At 35.4% G+C, this 17,483-nt stretch overlaps 2 protein-coding genes across 3 annotated transcripts in view; one reads left to right on the top strand and one right to left on the bottom strand.

Moving 5' to 3' along the window:
* The window catches only part of LOC150085169 (tectonic-like complex member MKS1), a 502,024-nt gene that overhangs the window by 396,974 nt on the left and 87,567 nt on the right, over nucleotides 1-17,483 (bottom strand). The gene's annotated exons all lie outside the window — the stretch shown is intronic.
* CCT6 (chaperonin containing TCP1 subunit 6) overlaps nucleotides 1-17,483 on the top strand; it is a 112,115-nt gene that overhangs the window by 57,383 nt on the left and 37,249 nt on the right. The window contains exons 4-5 of the mRNA XM_090373906.1: nucleotides 2,482-2,655; nucleotides 11,461-11,675. Coding sequence (XP_090230032.1) covers nucleotides 2,482-2,655; nucleotides 11,461-11,675 — 389 coding nt within the window. The remainder of the gene's footprint in view (nucleotides 1-2,481; nucleotides 2,656-11,460; nucleotides 11,676-17,483) is intronic.

The following is a 17,483-nucleotide window of genomic DNA, read 5'->3' as shown; positions in this document are numbered from 1 at the left end:
GAGAAAGTCCAATTTTTGCAATACAATTAAATGAACCCACAGATGTTAAAACCTTGCTGTATATGTGAGATACTGCTACGAGGGAAATATTTTACAGAATTTTCTATTTTGCAAACCTTTGAAAGGAAGAACGAAGGGCGAGAAGATTTTTGATGTTATTTTCTTTCAAACAAATAATCTAACGTGGAAAAACTGCTTTGCGATTTGTGCGGCTGCATTAACAGCAGCTTTAATGCATTAAAATGCATTAAAGGTTTAAAAGGCAAAGTAAAGGAAATTGCTCCAAAAATATAGTTTTGAATCATTGCATTACACATAGGGAAGCATTAGCAGCAAAGGAAATTCAAACTGATTTGCACAAAGTTTTGAAAGATGCAATAAGTGTGATCAATTTTATTAAAAAGTAGAAGCTTAAATAGCAGACTTTTCACAATGCTTTGTAATGAAATGCTTCTTTTAGATAACGAAAGTGAGGTGGTTGTCCAGTGTTTTTGACCTCAAACATGAAGTTTTATTGTTTTTATTGGATAAAAATCAGAAACTTGCTTAATTGTTTACAAATCCAAAATGGCTTGGAAAACTTATCTCCCTTGCTGTGATATATTTGAAAAACTTAATGATTTAAATTTAAGTCTTCGAGGACAGGGGACAGATTTATTAATACTTAGTGATAAAATAAAACTTTCAAAGGGAAGCTTAATCTTTGGAAAACTGAATTCGAGCATAATAATACTGAAATGTTCCCATGCTTTTCTGATTTTGTTATAATATTGACATTTTACAATTTAGGGATTCATTGCCATCCACCTAACAATGATAATTAAGAATTTTTCCAAATGATTTAATATATCTCCAGAAAAAAGTTGTATTGGATTCATGATCCCTTTGCATTTGATGTCCTGAAATTACCATTCATCAAAAAGGAAGATCTTACCGACCTGTCGTCTGACAAAGCATTACATGCTCTTTTCAAGACTACTTGGGAAAAATTTTCGCTTTCTCTTCGAGATGAGTATCCAGAATTTTCGAAAATGGTGATACAAACATTGCTATCTTTCGGGTCTACATATTTATGTGAGGTTGGTGTTTCAAAATTAACAGCTGTAATAACAAAACAGCATTCCATTGCACCAAATATTATCGGTTATCCAGGCTCATCCTTCTCATTAATTGTTTTGTTTTGTAATTGTTCTATTTTTATTGTTTCTTAATCTTAATTGAATCTTAATTTTTTGTTTGTTTCTTGATTATTTCTTAATCTTAATTGATGAATAAGAATTTGATCTGTTTTTGCTGTATTGAATTAAAATGGAAACAAGTTTTTTATTCATTTCTCAGTACTCGAATAAAATTTTCTACTACATAATTTATAAAATGCCATTTTTCTTCTCTAAAAATCTGGTCGTCCTACCTTGGGGTTTACATTGAGGGGTCGCGTCAATTTTATATTTAATAAAGGGGGTTGCGAGTGAAATAAGTTTGCGTGCCACCACTGCACTAGCTGATGCAGAAGCCTCCTAGAGAGTTACCAATAGGTTCAGTCCAGTGTACTAACTAGCGGCCGGCCTGCGAACACCGTTTTAGCGTTGTACCCTTGAAATGTAAGGAAGTTTGCATCTCGCCATGGTGATCATCATAACCTCAAAAAGACATCAATCATGCTGCATGATGGAAGAGATGGGGAAAGGTTTACCGGAACTTAACTCTGGGGACTAAACATGGGTTCCACACTTCAAGCCTCCAATAAGCAAAGTGGTGGTATTGCACCAGTTGATGAGAGTTATCTACCATCTAGTATTGCTTGGTAACACAGAGGACAGCATTCCTCCGTGCGGTGCGGTGTGGTGTGGGTGCCATACCTCGACCCCCTACTTGCGTTGGTTCACACCTGGATGGTGCTCACACACCTACTTAACTATGGGAGATCCAAACTGTGCCACTGAAGAGGCCTAATTGTGCTACGATTTTCGATATTCAAATCCGAAACATGGCCAATTTTATTTTGTTATTGGGATTGTTTTAGATCTGATTATAAACTAATTAAAATAATTCATATGGAAGTCTTTAATAAATCTTTTACTGGGTTTAATAAATTCCAGAAAACCAGTTTCTGCTTGCTTCTAGCATTCGTGCGGGAGCAAGCAGATCAGCAAAACGAGTTTCAATATCATAACCATAATATACTTTTTGGTAAGTAGAGGCAGCATGGGTTCCAAACTACTTTTAGTATAAATGATGAAATGGCTATTGGTCTGTAATTAATCTTAGTCCATTAGGAAGATTTTTTAGTTAGCTTTAAAAACAGAATTCATTGCTAAGATTCTGTTAGTGGAGCACTGCTATTTTTAATAATGAGCTGCCATTTTTAGTAATGTATTGATATATTATTTATGTATGTATATAATGGATTAACAAAATGAATTTTATTTCATTCTGGTTTTTCATTTTGTTTATTTTATTTAATTTTTATTATCATTTTAGGGTCTTCATCCACGCATACTGACCGAAGGATTTGACCTTGCCAAAAGTAAAGCAATAGAAGTGTTAGATCAGTTGAAAACTACCCAAGAAGTAAAGAGAGATATGCTTATTAAAGTAGCTCATACATCATTGCATACCAAGATACATCCCGAATTAGCTAATCATCTAACAGAGGTAAAATTATTTAGAGCCCAATGTTATTATAAGAGAAAATTTTATCTCCAAGTTTAATAAAAATTGTATTATAAAATATTATACTCTCAAAATAATTGAAGGGATTTTGAGCCCTTAAAAATCTGCATGAATATGAAATGAATAAATTTTTAAAAATAATAATTCAGATAATTAATTTCCATGTTTCCTTCTTTTAGATAATCAATTCTGACCATCATGAATAACTATCAGTCATTGAGATAGGTACACCATCTAAGTTAGTTTAATTTATTCATTAATTAAAGAAGGAAGGAAGAAGTAGAACTAGAAGAAGAAATAGGTTGATATGATATGATATCAGAAATCACAGAAACCAATAGGATGAATGCAGAGTTGTGGCTAAATGACTTTCATTTAATTTATTAATTAGAAAAACAGAATACTTTAGAACTAGTTTGGAAGAAAACTTAATTGGCCAGGAAATATTATCCATTAGTTATGGGAGCAAATTTGGAAAATTGAATGGTAATTTGTGCATACACGTGGTTCAACAGAAGGCTCAGGAAAAAGACAAACTAGAGTTCTTCAACCCTGTAATCATTTTAAATGTATATTTTAAAAAATAAAACCCTTGGGGTATTTGTTCTGTTCAACTTGCCTCCTTTGGGTATGGCATAATTTGTTGTTAGAGGAATTAGCATGCATTGCTGATTCTTTATGCTGTTACTGAGAATAGTGGATTGCATTACTTGTGAAATTACTATGTTCCCTTGTTATTGGTGCTTGATTTGTTTATGTGAGCACTCTTGCTTACACATTTGAAAACAAAACTCCTGCAACATTGCTATTGTTGCTTGAAATACTTACATGAGCATCAACTATTGAAGCTGCTCCTAAAGTACATTATAGTAACATCTATTAGAATTGGACAGAAAGACCACACTAATTTTAAATTCATATTTATAATGATGAAAATGTGCTGTTTTATTTGTTACTGGCCAACCTTCTTAATTACCAAAACAGTGATGCAGGTCGAAAGGAATCACAATAATTGAAAAATAATATTAAAGTTGACATTGTAACTTTGGCCTCTGTTCCACTAGCAATTAGGTGCCCTCATTGGAGGGTTAAAAAATGCCATAGAAAGTAATGACAAAGAAAGGATGGCTGGAGATTTAAATAGGGTAGGACATGGCAATTACATCTATAGAGATGTTTTAAGAAAATTTGTAGAGAAAGGTAAACCTAACAGTTATAGTTAAAAGCTACTAGAGTTTTTGTGTTAAAATATGTGCTCAATTACAAACCCACTATTTCATTGTAAATATAGCCACAAGTTTACATGGAGTGAGCATAATAAAAACAAACTGATAATTGATTATATAATTTTTTTAAAAAGATCTTAAACAACTAGTTGAAGATAGACGAAGAGAAATAGAGGATTGAGCCTGGAAGTGATCATCCTGTATTAGGTGGCACCACAAACTGATTCTGTGTAATCAAAGAGAGTAGACTTTCGTGTGAAAGTCATTGCAGAGAAGACAAAAAACATTACATTCCCAAATCTTCTAAATTAAAGTTGAAGGGAATGGGATGCTCCAATGTATAATTGTCTCTTATGCACCAGTGAGTTAAATTAAAATATACCGAGGATACATAATCATCCCCCACTAAAGGTATATTGTTGAAAATTATATAAAAGATATTCATAGGAGATTGTCTTAATGCCTTACTAAATTGGGTACCTGTAACCTTTCTGGAATGTTTTGGCTTAACTGGTGTGAAGAACTTAATTACTTAGTTCATTCTGGTCTTATGGTACCAGCAGTACGTTTTGGAAATCAGGTACAAATCTCTGTACTAATTTGCAAAAACCATTTTCTCAATGTATTTATGCATTTGAGAAGATAGTGCATACGATTATCTTGACTGAAAAAAGCATACAATGAAGTACCTAGAAATCTGCTATGAAGATCAAAGAAGCATGATTCAGTGTTAAGTTTGGGGTGAGGTAGAACTGCACCTTATTGCCATTTGATTTTATAATTTTCATAGATTGTTCAATAAAATGCATGGGATGAGATGCATATAAATTATCAGGTGACACCGAAGCCAATGGAAGATATGAGCTAGTCTGTAATCAAGTCACAAAGGAGGTTAGGCAAGCAAAGGCATATTATGAGAAATCTTTAGCAAATGATGCAAAGAAAAACAGCAAAGACTTCTTTACTTATATAAACTCTAAAAGGAAGGGGATAAATCAGATTGGTCCACTTGATATCAGTGGTTTGACTGTAGATGATCATTCTCAGATAGCTGCCAAACTAAATGAGTATTTTGCATCTACATTCACACATGAGGAGTTATTCAAGGAAGAGAGGGACAGATGTTTATAAAACTCTAACAGGAAGTTAAATGATTTTGTAATAACTGAGAGCAAAGTGAAGGAGAAATTGTTGAAGTTAAACATAAGAAAGGCACCTGGGGTGGATGAGATCTGTCCAGTTATATTAAAGGCAGCGGCAAAGGTAGTAAGCAAACCCTTAGCCATAATTGTGAGAGCATTCTTGGACTCAGGGGAAGTCCCTGCTGATTGGAGATGTGCAAATGTCTCCAGTTCACAAAGGGGGATCGAAGGGTGACACGAGTAATTACAGACCTGTTTAACTTCTGTTCCAGGGAAAAGATGATCCAGCGTTGCAGGATCATCTAGACAAGACTGCAGCAATAATTCAGACACAGCATTGGTTTGTTAAGGGGAAGTCTTGTCTGACCAATTGGATTGGATACTGTAACATGGTCACAAAGGAACTGGATGCAAAAATATTTTTGATATCATATACTTGAATTTCAGGAATGATTTTGATACTGTTGCACATAGACCATGTCTCTCTTTTTTTTTTTTTTTTCTTTTTTTTGATTTATTTCACATTTCTTCTACTGTTAGGGACAGGTGTAGAAATGCAGTTCCTGATACATGGCCAGGTGCAGTCCCCTGATGAATTACCTGCCCATGTATCAATATTTACTTCAGCTGACATCAGACTTTGCATTTTTGCCATCCATGTATTCAACTTATAACTAAATTTGCCCACCCATATCTGATGACAGCTCTACCACCTTTTATTATATTTTACTTTATTTTGTTTAATTATTGGTATTATGTCGCATTTTAGGGCAAAAGCCTCAAGTTGCGTAGTGAGTTAACTTTTTTTTTATGAAAACCCCAAACACGAAAGGTATCAAAACCTATAGTACTTAGTACCGTGCATGGGTTGAAGGAGAAGTATGGGGGGAGGGGGATGCCAGAAACTTTGCTCTAGAGACTAAACATGGGTTTCACCACTTCAAGCCTCCAATAAGCAAAGTGGTGGTGAAATGGTTGATGAAAGGTGCTTACAAGTTAGTGCAAATGCATCAGATCTTCTCGCAGCTAACTACTAAATAGTTATAAAATTGGCATCATTATTTATATCTCATATTGTGAATACCTTCACAACGAGTTGCCATAACTCTTCACCATAGGAGAAGACTAACAATAGTCTTCTTCTATGGTGAGAAGTTACTTATTTGAGGTAGTGCAATATCATGGCAACTCATTGTAAAGGTATTCACAATATGAGATATACATAATGATGCCAGTTTTATAACTATTTAGTAGTTAGCTGCAAGCAGATCTGATGCATTTGTACTAACTTGTATTTGGTATTGATAATTTTACTTTGCAGCTCCTTCACCTCCAAATTGTCTTTGCAATTTAGCCCATAATTTTCTTAATTCATCATAACTTTTAGGATATTAACATTTTGCCTTTTTCAAATCTACAATACTTCTTTTTTCTACTGTCCTTACCCTTCCAGTCCTTGGCACTGTGTAATTTTCACCTCCATCTGTGCAGACTTTATCAGACTTATCTATTTTTACATGCTTATATACTTTTGCATCCTTTACTGCTGCTTTGCACATTTTGGTGCATTTGTCATACCGTGCTTATTTTTTCCATCAACTGTAACTTTGACTTTAAATTGCGTGCGCGCGCGTGTGTGTGTGTGTTAGCTATGGCACTAAAAAAGAGAAATGTTGTCCTTTTTTTTTATGAATTATTAAAGACAAATGTGATTACTGATACAATGCTGTATTGCTCTCGTAATATTTATAGATTGTAAAAATTATGATTTATTTTTTGTAAAATGTATAAAAAATATGTAAGTGATAATTCTGAATTGTTAAGTGCCTGATTTTGTAAAATTTCTTTATTTTGTCTTTATAATAGTTTTATTTCTCGTATTTAAAGTGCAGTAAACCATTTAATTAAGAAAGTAAGGTTAAACAAGAAAGTAAGGTTAAACCTGCATGGTTAACTGCCTCCTTTATCAACAGTGAAATTTGACTGTCATGGCACATCTTTAAATAACATAAGCAGGATCACAGCTTGCGGCATGTGTTACAATAGGAGCATGGAAATTATTCTCTACATGTGCGTGAAGATTGGAACTGGCTCGGGTGCATGCCAGGAACCGTTAATCCTGTCTAAGAATTGTTTCAGTGTTATCAATTGGTCCCACTGTATAGAATTAAAAAACTGTGAGACCAATGTAGTCACCTTTACGAAAGCAAAAATCCGTTTCCTTTACCCTCTGTCTTTAAGTAAATCCCATATTGGTACACTCTGATCAGTACCACCTAGTGATTTCTTTATCTGCAGATTCTTAATGCATGAATAATCACTGCTGATATTCAGGTGAAGAGTATTACTCCCTCTGGTTGCCTCTCGAACATGCTGCTGTAGAAAACAATTGTCCAATAAATCCACAAAAGTCGTGTGAGTGACCAACCAACAAGTTCCAGTCAGTATCTGGGAAGTTAAAATCCCCTATTATAAGACATTCTGATTTACTGGCCGACCATTTCTCTGTACAGTTTTTCAATTCATCAGAGTCATTTGGCCTATAACACACTCCTACCGTCATTTTTTTTCGTTCCCAGTGCTTATGTCACACCAAACTAAGGCAGTGCACCCATGTCAACTGGATGTACTGCCTTAGAATTTATGTATAATATTATTAATTAATAGCATAACTCTCTCCTTCCTTCCTATCCTGCCTTTCCTTTCTGTACACATTGTACTCCCCAAATTCCAATTCTGCACTGCTTATATCTGTGTGACACCACATCTCTGATATTCCAACAATATCTGCCTTTGATGCCTTGACCAGCATTTTAAATTCATTAATCATGATGATCGTTATCGTCATCAGTCATGTGTAACTTTACTCTCATTTGTAAGCATAGAAGTGGAAGAGCCCTGCTCATAGAGTTTCTAACCCTGTGATCAACCAGACCCCATTGCTGCCTCTGCACCTACAACCAACATAAAAGCAGGAGCAGTTCTCCTTAGTGGGACTCTTATTAACATTGTGTTCTGTCTGTTTGCCACACAAGACTGACATTCACCAAAATGGACCTTGACGAACTTATATGTAGTTGCCTTACCATCTTTTTTTTGGGGATTTCATTGGACATATTACCCTGTGGGGGTAGTGCTGACTCTAATGGGAAGGGACATGTTATTCAGTGAGTATAGAGTCTATACTCACTGAATAACCTTTCCCTTGTAAATGTGGGAACTATCACCTTCCACGTGTCTGCCATTGATCTTACTCTCTGCTCTCCTCACCTACCTTCACTTACCTGGGATGTGTGGGGGAATCTGCGTGGAAGCATTTATTCATTTCAGGTTATTGCAGTAAAAGACTGATTATGCTGACTGAAATGCCTACCAGTATCTGGCAGAGTTTAACATCACTGCAGTCAGTCAGGAGATTATCAATGATGCAATGATGTACATTACAGAAATTATTGTCCGTGCAGCTGCAACTACAATTTTCCAGAAACATCTACCCAGTTTCCACCTGTTCTAAAACCACAGAATACAAAATGCACAGCAAAAAAGGCTCAAAAGAGACGCTTGGAACATATTCCAAAGAAATCCTACCACTTTTAATTAGATTTTTAATCTTTAAATGAGCTTGTGCTGCAGAATGCTATGTTCACCATCAGAGCCAAACGGAATCCTGGTATCCCAATTTACATCCTCAATTTCCAAATCTACCAGCACTAAGGCTGTCTGGGACAAAATACACATTTGCACCTTTCGTCAGTCCTGGAATATAATAGATCTGTTAATTACAGATTCAGCTGCATTAGCCAGTGCTTTTGGGAACACATTTTCTAACATCTCTGCAAGATCATATTTGACAGAGTTCCTAGCCTGAAACTGAAAAATGACAAATAGGCAATTAATTCCACATCAAAGGGTTTTTATCCATTAAATATGGCAAGTACTGTTAGACCAGATAACATTCATTATGAAATGATTAAGCACCTTTCACCAAAATTTATGGACAACCTGCTCTTCGTGCATAGTAGAATTTTTCTTGAAGAGCAGTTTCTGGATGTTTGATGCAAGGCAACTGTCCTTGCCTTTGCCAGGAAAGAATCCTAAACAGCCAATAGAGTATGTTTTATTGCTCTGACTAGCTGTTTGTGCAAAGTCTTAGAGAATTGGTCAATATTCATCTTATGTAGTATTTGAAAGAAGTTGACCTCTCCAGCATGCAGTACTACTTCTGAAGAAACAGGTCCACTCCGGACCGTTTAAATAGACTAGGAACAGTCTAATTAAATTCCATCTCCATCTGAAATCCATGGAAGTCCATCTCTATCTGAGATTGTCCTAAAATGAGAAGAGCTGGTTTCAGTTTTTTTTAATATGAAAAAATTGCATAAAAACTTGGAGATTTGATTATAGCCTCAGTCTTGGAGGTCCTGATTTTGTTAAAAACTTTTAACCCATTAGTTTTCCAAGTTTGAATAGAATCCATCCTCTCATCCTCTCTGTCCTTTTGTCAAGGGGGGGGGAGTATCTCATGGAACAGTTTGGTGATATGCTTTTTTTCCTCCATTAAATTGAATTCCATAATAGAGTTGGATAGTCTAGAGCAGGCCTGGCCAACCCAAATCGTTCTGCGAGCCACCTTGACGAAATATAATTTTCCGTGGACCACACATAAAATAAAACCTTTTTAAAAATCAAATCTATAAAAATTTATTTTTATTCATTCATTTTTATTATATCTATATCAATGAGATATTTGCTTTTCTTTGCAATCACTCAATTTTTTTAATCTACTTCAATATTGGTAGTTGCTCATCTTAATTGATTTTCCAGATTTTCATCTGTTATTGAAGCTCGAGATTTACTTTTAATAAATTTCATTTTTGAAAAGAAAGTTTCACAAATGTATGTGGATCCGAAGGTGCTCAATTTTTTGTGCAAAATATCTAAATTTGGGATACTTTTTCTGTTGTCACATACATGTTGTAAAGGTTGATTTTTTTTATGTAGTGACTTGACTGTGTTTCAATTCATTGTTGCACTGGAAATCAGTTACTTCTGTCTGCAGTGTTTCCAGTTTGCAGAAGGGAAGGAGTGTTGGGGATTCGGGGAAATACAGCTGGTCTGGTATTATATTTCTTTTTATTTGTCATGCCTAGTGCAGGCGAATGATTGTGGTGGGCTGCGAAAAATAATGTGGTGGGCCCTGGGTTGGCCAGGCCTGGTCTAGAGTTAGATGTTGATCGAATATACAAATTTTATTAATACATGTTTTAACACTTTTAACCATTTGACTGAGCCGTGTGTGTGTGTGTGTGTGTGTGTGTGTGTGTGTGTGTGTGTGTGTGTGTGTGTGTGTGTGTGTGTGTGTGTGTGTGTGTGTGTGTGTGTGTGTGTGTGTGTGTGTGTGTGTGTGTGTTCAGTCAGATTTTATCCGACAGTTTTTATTTACAAATTATTAACCTTATATACACAAAAATATAGACAATTTATTCTTACTCTATATACTGCTCTTTTATGTGTATATATATATTTAACTTTTTTTGACACCGTAATCTATATTCAGAGGTTACTAGGCCCTTATTTTGAAATTGACTTTGCCCTGGTGCATTATGGCCTTCATTGTTGTTGTTGCACCAGTAAAACCAAAATGTAGTGTAACATACAAACGTCTAAAGAAGTTCCACAAGTATTTGCTGTTCTTGGTATGTAAGACTCATGAACGTGGTGTTGCTTATGAAGAGATATATAAATAGATAATTATACTCTGGCATGACTGCCAGGTCAGTAGAGTTTACAATAAATAAATCATCAATATAAACATTAATAGTATTTAGTAGTCACGGGCTTGAACCCCGGTCCACTCAAAGAGTGTGTGCTACTGCACTCATGCTCCTGACACTTGGATACGTCATGCCTTTGTGTTGGAGGTCCTGTTTTTTTTTTTTTTTTTTGTTTAAGTCTTGTTAATTTTTAGTCATAACCAAATTTATTTTAAAAGGCTTACTTTTCAGTTTTGAGGTGCTGTTGTGTTTAAGTTTCATTTTTACTGTAGTAATGGTTTTTTTTTTTTTTTTCCCACTTCACATTTTGATTTGTACTTCTAACCTGCAGTTTGGAAAGAAACATTAAACATAACAGGTAAACCCATTATATGTATGTCAACTTTGATAATGTCTTTTCACCTGTGTAGTTGTTTTATACTAAATTGCACTTTGGAAGGGATGCTCCCCAAAATACTAAATTCTAGTTAAAACTAAGTTAAAATAACATAGTATGCTTAAAGTACAGCTAGTCTGTCTTTTACATGCTTAATTATAAATGCATGTAATTCTTAATAGCAGTAACTCTGCCTGTGGTGATGCATTTAAATTAACATCATTGTGTACTTGGAGCTGAATTTTTTTTTTTCTTTTTTCCCCTTCTAGATATGTGTTGATGCAGTATTAACTGTACAACAGCCAGATGTTCCCATTGATCTTCATATGATTGAAATCATGGAAATGCAGCATAAAACTGACAGTGATACTACTTTAGTTCGAGGACTTGTTCTAGATCATGGAGCTCGCCATCCTGATATGAAGAAATTGGTTAAGAATGCTTATATACTTACCTGTAATGTTTCATTGGAATATGAGAAGAGGTAAATCTAGAAGTTATTTGGAATTTTTTGCATATATAATTGTTGTACCATTTGTGATGCACTCAAGCAATGTGAATCAAATTCAAAAATGTTCTCGCAAAATAAATTTTATTATTCAAAGTTTAGCTAATAATGAATGAACAGAATAAAATTTATATTTAAAAGGTATATGTATGTATGTACAAATATGAAGTTCCACTAATTTCTTAACCATTCTGAAATGTTGCATTACACAAAAAAGGTTGAAAAATATTATTCTATAAAATCCTTTTTAGAAACCTATTCCTCTGCAGTTCCTACTATTGCATCTTTTTTATCCTGCATCTTAAAAGTTAATGATATGAAGTTTATGAGCAGCATTTCATCTGAGGGAGAACGCTTCCATTAATACAATGGGAAGATTCTCTCTCCCTCCCAATAATACCTTTCTGAAAATTATAATTCCTATTAACTGTATGTAGTTTCTGAACTTGCATAATTCTTTGGCAGACTAGAGTACTTTTTCCTGGATAGCGTAACCAGCCTTCTGCTTGAGCACAATATGCCAGGAATACTTTTTTTTTAGAATTTTGAGAAGATCCAAATCTACTCACTTGAAAGCTCTGCCCTGTGACATTAAACTGCCTGTACATGTTTGTATTTGCTGAATTTGTTTGTCTTGTCTGTGTATTTTTTTTTTTTTTTTTTTTTTTTTCATAATTTGATTATGCTGTTCTGCATTTTATAAAAAATTCACTGATGTTTTCTCAGAAAAGGGTGTTCTGAATCATTTTCTAATGTTGATTTCAAAAATAAACCACTGGTATACCTAGTGGTTTATGAACTATGTTCTTTGATCCAGGCAACAAACTGCCCCTATTTGGCCAGACCTCGATAGCCCGGTGCTTACTCCTTTGGTGCCTCCGTAGCCAGGTGGGCAGGAGCAGCAGTGCATAGCACATGCTTCTTGATTAGACCGGGGTTTGAACCCGTGCCCACCAAATACGGAGGATGCAGAAAGGTCAGGGAATGACTGCTGCATATCCCCAGAGCAATATGGCCTTAGTTGCTAATGCTCCTAAAAACCAAACACCAACAGCTTACTCCTTGCCTGAATGTCTCACGCACACAAAAAAGCAAGGCATTTTTATGTAGCCAGATTGCTGTCCAAGTAACATGCCTATCACTTTAAAGTCAGTACAGACTGACCAACCATGTTCTTCATAATTAATATTGGTTAACAATAGTTTCAAGTTTTCATATGTTTCTTTCAAGTGCACAGACTGAGCTACTGGGATTGTCCCATATTTATTTCCATTGTGGAGCAATGCGCCTTTGAGTTTATCTTGGTCACAGATTTTCACTCCAAAGTAATCACAATACATGTTTTTTTTTTACAAATTCTGTAATATCTTGTCTTTGTTTGAGAACTACATAACTTCCACAAATATAAAAAAATAAGTTCAGATTGTTGAAACACTTGCTTGAAAACATTTTACTCACTTTTCAGCACAAGCTTGACACAATTTCAAAAATAAACTGAGCTCACACTGATAAATGCTGCTGCATGGAGCTCTCAAAGCCAAGAAACAAATGACTGAATACAGTGTTGCCAACATGTGAAGATTTAGTTTGCAAATTCCTAGCATTTACTCCTAACTTAATATATTCAATAATACAACTGATGACATCAACTTGTGATTTGTGAAAAAAATGAAATGCTAAGAAATGTTACTAGTTTTTTCTACATGATAAAAAAAAAAAAAAAAAAACTAATATCATTTCTGAAATCAGCATAAAAAACAATTATTAGTTTACAAACTTCGAAAATCATGCAGAGTGGTGTTATTTTAATAATCAATTTTTAAAAAAAATTTTTTTTTTATTATGAAAACCCCAAACAAGAGGTATTAGAACCTATAGTACTGTGCTTGGGTTGGTTGGTTGGTTATTGGAAGTTTAATGGCGCATCAGCAACTAAGGCTATCGTGCGCCACTGTGCTTGGGTTGGAGGTAGAGAAGATGAAAGAAGATATTTGTTGACATTAGACTTGAACTTCTGCAGACAATAATTTTCAGGAAAGACATATGAAGGAAGATTGTTCCAGAAAATAGCAGTTGAATGAATAAACGATGAAGGTGAAAAGTTGGTTCTGTGAGTTTGAAGTTGGACAGTAAATGGATGTTGTTTGGTGGCAGCACGTGTTCGGACTGTTTTGAAAGAGAGAGCGGGAATTATAGAAGCCAATTCAGAAGAATAGTGCCCATGGAAGTATCTGTAGAGAAGGCATGCAGCAGAAACAGTACGTCTATGAGACAAAGTGGAGAGACTGTTAGAGAACTAAGTTGTCTTCGCCCCACTGGAGAATTACCTGGAGATCGGCATTTAAGGAAGTGGTAGTGGATATTCAAGAAGTTGAAGCTGATTGGGCAGGGCAAGGTTTCTCAAAATGGAAAGTGGAATGCAGTGTGCTATCATTGGCAAAACTATGGATAGGATTTCCAGTCAGTGGAAGAAGGTCATTGATATACAAGAGGAAAAGAGTGGGGGAAAGAACTGAACTTTGGGGGGACACCAGCATTAGTGGAGAAGTTAAAAGACAGAGCCATCTACCATCACCCTCAGTGAGCGATCAGAGAGAAAACTGGATAACCAATTACAAAAACAGTTGGCAAACCATAAGATGAAAGCTTGTTTAGAAGACCTTTATGCCAAACACGATCGAAAGCCTTTGAGATGTTAAGAGCAACTGTTTGTGTTTCACCAAAAATTTACATTGAATTTTTACATAAATGGGTAACTAGATTGTATGTATAGCTTAGCTTAATTTTCAGCACTCACCTCATAGTAATCTGCTTAGCTAGTGGAGAGTGTTACCACATACATAGTGGTTATAGGATTCTAATAACTTACAGGGATTATGGGTTTAAAACTAAGTTATGGGCTATAAAATTTTTTCTAAGAAAGGAAAGTGCACCTTCCATTCTATGGTTGCCTAATTAAATGAATTAAAAAAGAATCTAATAGTCGCACACGAGCGACTTTCGAAATTCGTCTTCAGTTAGCTATAGTGGGGGGGGGGAGGGAAGAGAGCGCGCTTGTGTTATATACGGGTTGGGTTCCCGAAATGCATTTCAGTGCACGTGGAAACTTAATATGTGCTAAATTCCAAATGGGGGGGAAATTGGCGGGAATCTTTTTGTTTAACATGTTGAGTGATGTATGTGAATGTAGTGAATTATTACATTACAGCACATAAGGACTCTTTAAAAAATCAAGAATAAATGGGTAACATAAGCCAGAATATCACCATTGGATCGACACTGACGGAATCCATACCGGCGATCATTGATCAGATTGAAGGTTTCTAGGTAGTTTAAGAGTTGGCGGTTAATTGATTTCTCCATTACTTTTAAAAGAATAGAAGTAACTGCAATGGGACGATAATTGAATGGGAGGGATTTGTCAACCTTTTTAGAAACTGGCTGGATATGAGTGAATTTCCAAGCAGAAGGAAAAACACCTTTGGAATAAGAAAGTGAAAAAAGGTGGCAAAGAACAGGAGTAAGTTCAGGAGCACAGGTTTTGAGAACAAGTGGAGAAATGCCATCGGGATCTGGAGCTTTCTTAGCATCGAGATTCGTCAAAATCCTTCTGAAATCCTTTTGACGGAAGACTACAGGAGACATTGAATGCAGCGTGTTGGGAATGGTGGGGGTGTTTTACCAAGATCATTAATACACGAGTTGGAAGAAAAATGGGATGCTAGCAGGTCGGCTTTTTCCCTGGCCGAAGTGACAACAGAACCATCTAGTTTTGACAGAAGTGGGAGAGAGATGGGCAAAAGTTGCGGCCAATAGCTTTGGCAAGAGACCAGTATGCTTGGCTACCGTTAGGGCAAGAAGCAAGTTTTCTACTCTTAGCCTGTTCAAAATCTAGTTTGGACTGATTACTAACTGCTTTACAATTGTTGCAAGCTTTGGTGTAGGCAGAAAATGAAACTGAAGAATTGGAAACAAGCCAGTTACAATATGCAACATTCTTCTTCTGAACTATGGAAATTATGGAAATCATTTGATTATTTAAATAATCAATTATGAATCATACAATTATGCTCATCACTAGGAAATAATGGAGTCAATGGTCAGAGATGTAAAGTGTATTTATTGGATGACTGTTTTCTACTGCAGCATATTAGTAGGGCAACAAGAGGAAGCAAACATTTGATCTGATTATGAGCAGAAACTCTTCCTGCATTAAGAATCTGCAGGTAAAAGACCCACTGGGTGGCAGTGAACACATTGTACTGATGTGCAATTTACTTAAATAACTACTCTCGAGAGTAAAGGGAAGGGCAACTTTTACTTTCATAAGGGTGACTACATTAGTTTCAGACAGTTTTTAAATTCTATTTAGTGGGACCAACAGCAAAGTCTAAATGAGAAGCATTCAAGGAAATAATTGTCAAATCTGCTAGGCTTTTCATATCAATTAAGAAATACTGTTCAACGCTTAGACCTAAATGGATATCAGATGAACTAATGAGGCTTGTGGCTGAGAAGAACAATGCATGGGATGCATATAAATTAACAGGTGATACAGAAGGTCATGGTAGATATAAATTAGTCTACAGTCAAGTCACAAAAGAGGTTAGGCAAGGACTGAGTCAGATTACAAGAAGTCTCTAGCAAAGAGAAGCAACAAAGACTTCTTTACTTATGTTAACGATAGAAGGAAAGTTGAGAATCACATTGGTCCACTTGATCCTGCTCAAGTTTACTGATAAACTGAATAGGTATTTTGCATCTACATTCATGCATGAGAAATTCTTTAGTGAAGTGGATGCCAGTAGTTTATGAAACTCTAACAGGGAGCTGATAGTGATAACTGAGAGGGAAGTGAAAGAGAAATTGTTGAAGCTAAACATAAAAAAGGCACATTGGGTGGATGAGATCTATCTAGTTATATTAAGGGAAGCAGCAAAGTAAGCAAACTCTTTGTCATAATTATGAGAGGACATCTTTAGATTCAGGGCTAGTCCCTATGAACTGGAGATGTGTCAATATATCCCCAGTTTACAAAGGGTGATACAAGTAATTACAGACCTGTTAGCTTAACTTATGTTCCAGGTAAAATGTTGGAGTCACCAGTTAAAGTAGTGCAGGACCATCTAGACAAAAATGCAATACTGCAATCACACCATGAATTTGTTATGGGATGATCTTGTCTGACCAATCTGGTTGGATACTATGATGCAGTAACAGAGGAACTGGATGCAAAAAATAATTTTGATAAATACTTGGATTTTAGGAAAGCTTTTGATACCATTGCATATAAACAACTGGTATACAAATTGGAACAGTGTGGCCTCAACGGCAAGTTACTGCTATGGGATAAAGGGAGGAGAGAGTGGTTATTAATGAACATTAAAAGAACATTGACTTTAGGTCTTATCTTGATATGTTTATCAATTTTTGCTTCCCAGCAAATCATACTGATTAATATAGTCAGGAAGATGAAATATGGGTTCATCATTAAAAAAAAAAAAAAAAAAAACCATCAAGTAGATCTTATTAGAAAATTTGGAAACACATGAAAAGAAAAAATTAAATATTCTCTATCAGTTTATTAAAGTTGCACGTTGTGATGTGCTCAAAGCAATTATAGCTTTTATGAGTGAAGGTTGAGACTTTTCTTGAGAAGTCTCCATAAATAAATAATCGTGCATACTCTGGGCAGCCAAAGCCAGAAGAGTACCTTGTTGTGGGCATTTTATTTCAGGCTGATTACAATAGCTTACAATTGGGCAGGGCATTTTATCTTGCAGC

The sequence above is a fragment of the Mastigoproctus giganteus genome, chromosome 5 (genome assembly GCF_048544385.1).
Source record: "Mastigoproctus giganteus isolate SK-2022 chromosome 5, ASM4854438v1, whole genome shotgun sequence".
In the NCBI taxonomy this organism is placed as follows: Eukaryota; Metazoa; Arthropoda; class Arachnida; order Uropygi; family Thelyphonidae; genus Mastigoproctus; species Mastigoproctus giganteus.
This window is presented reverse-complemented; position numbering and strand designations above follow the sequence as displayed.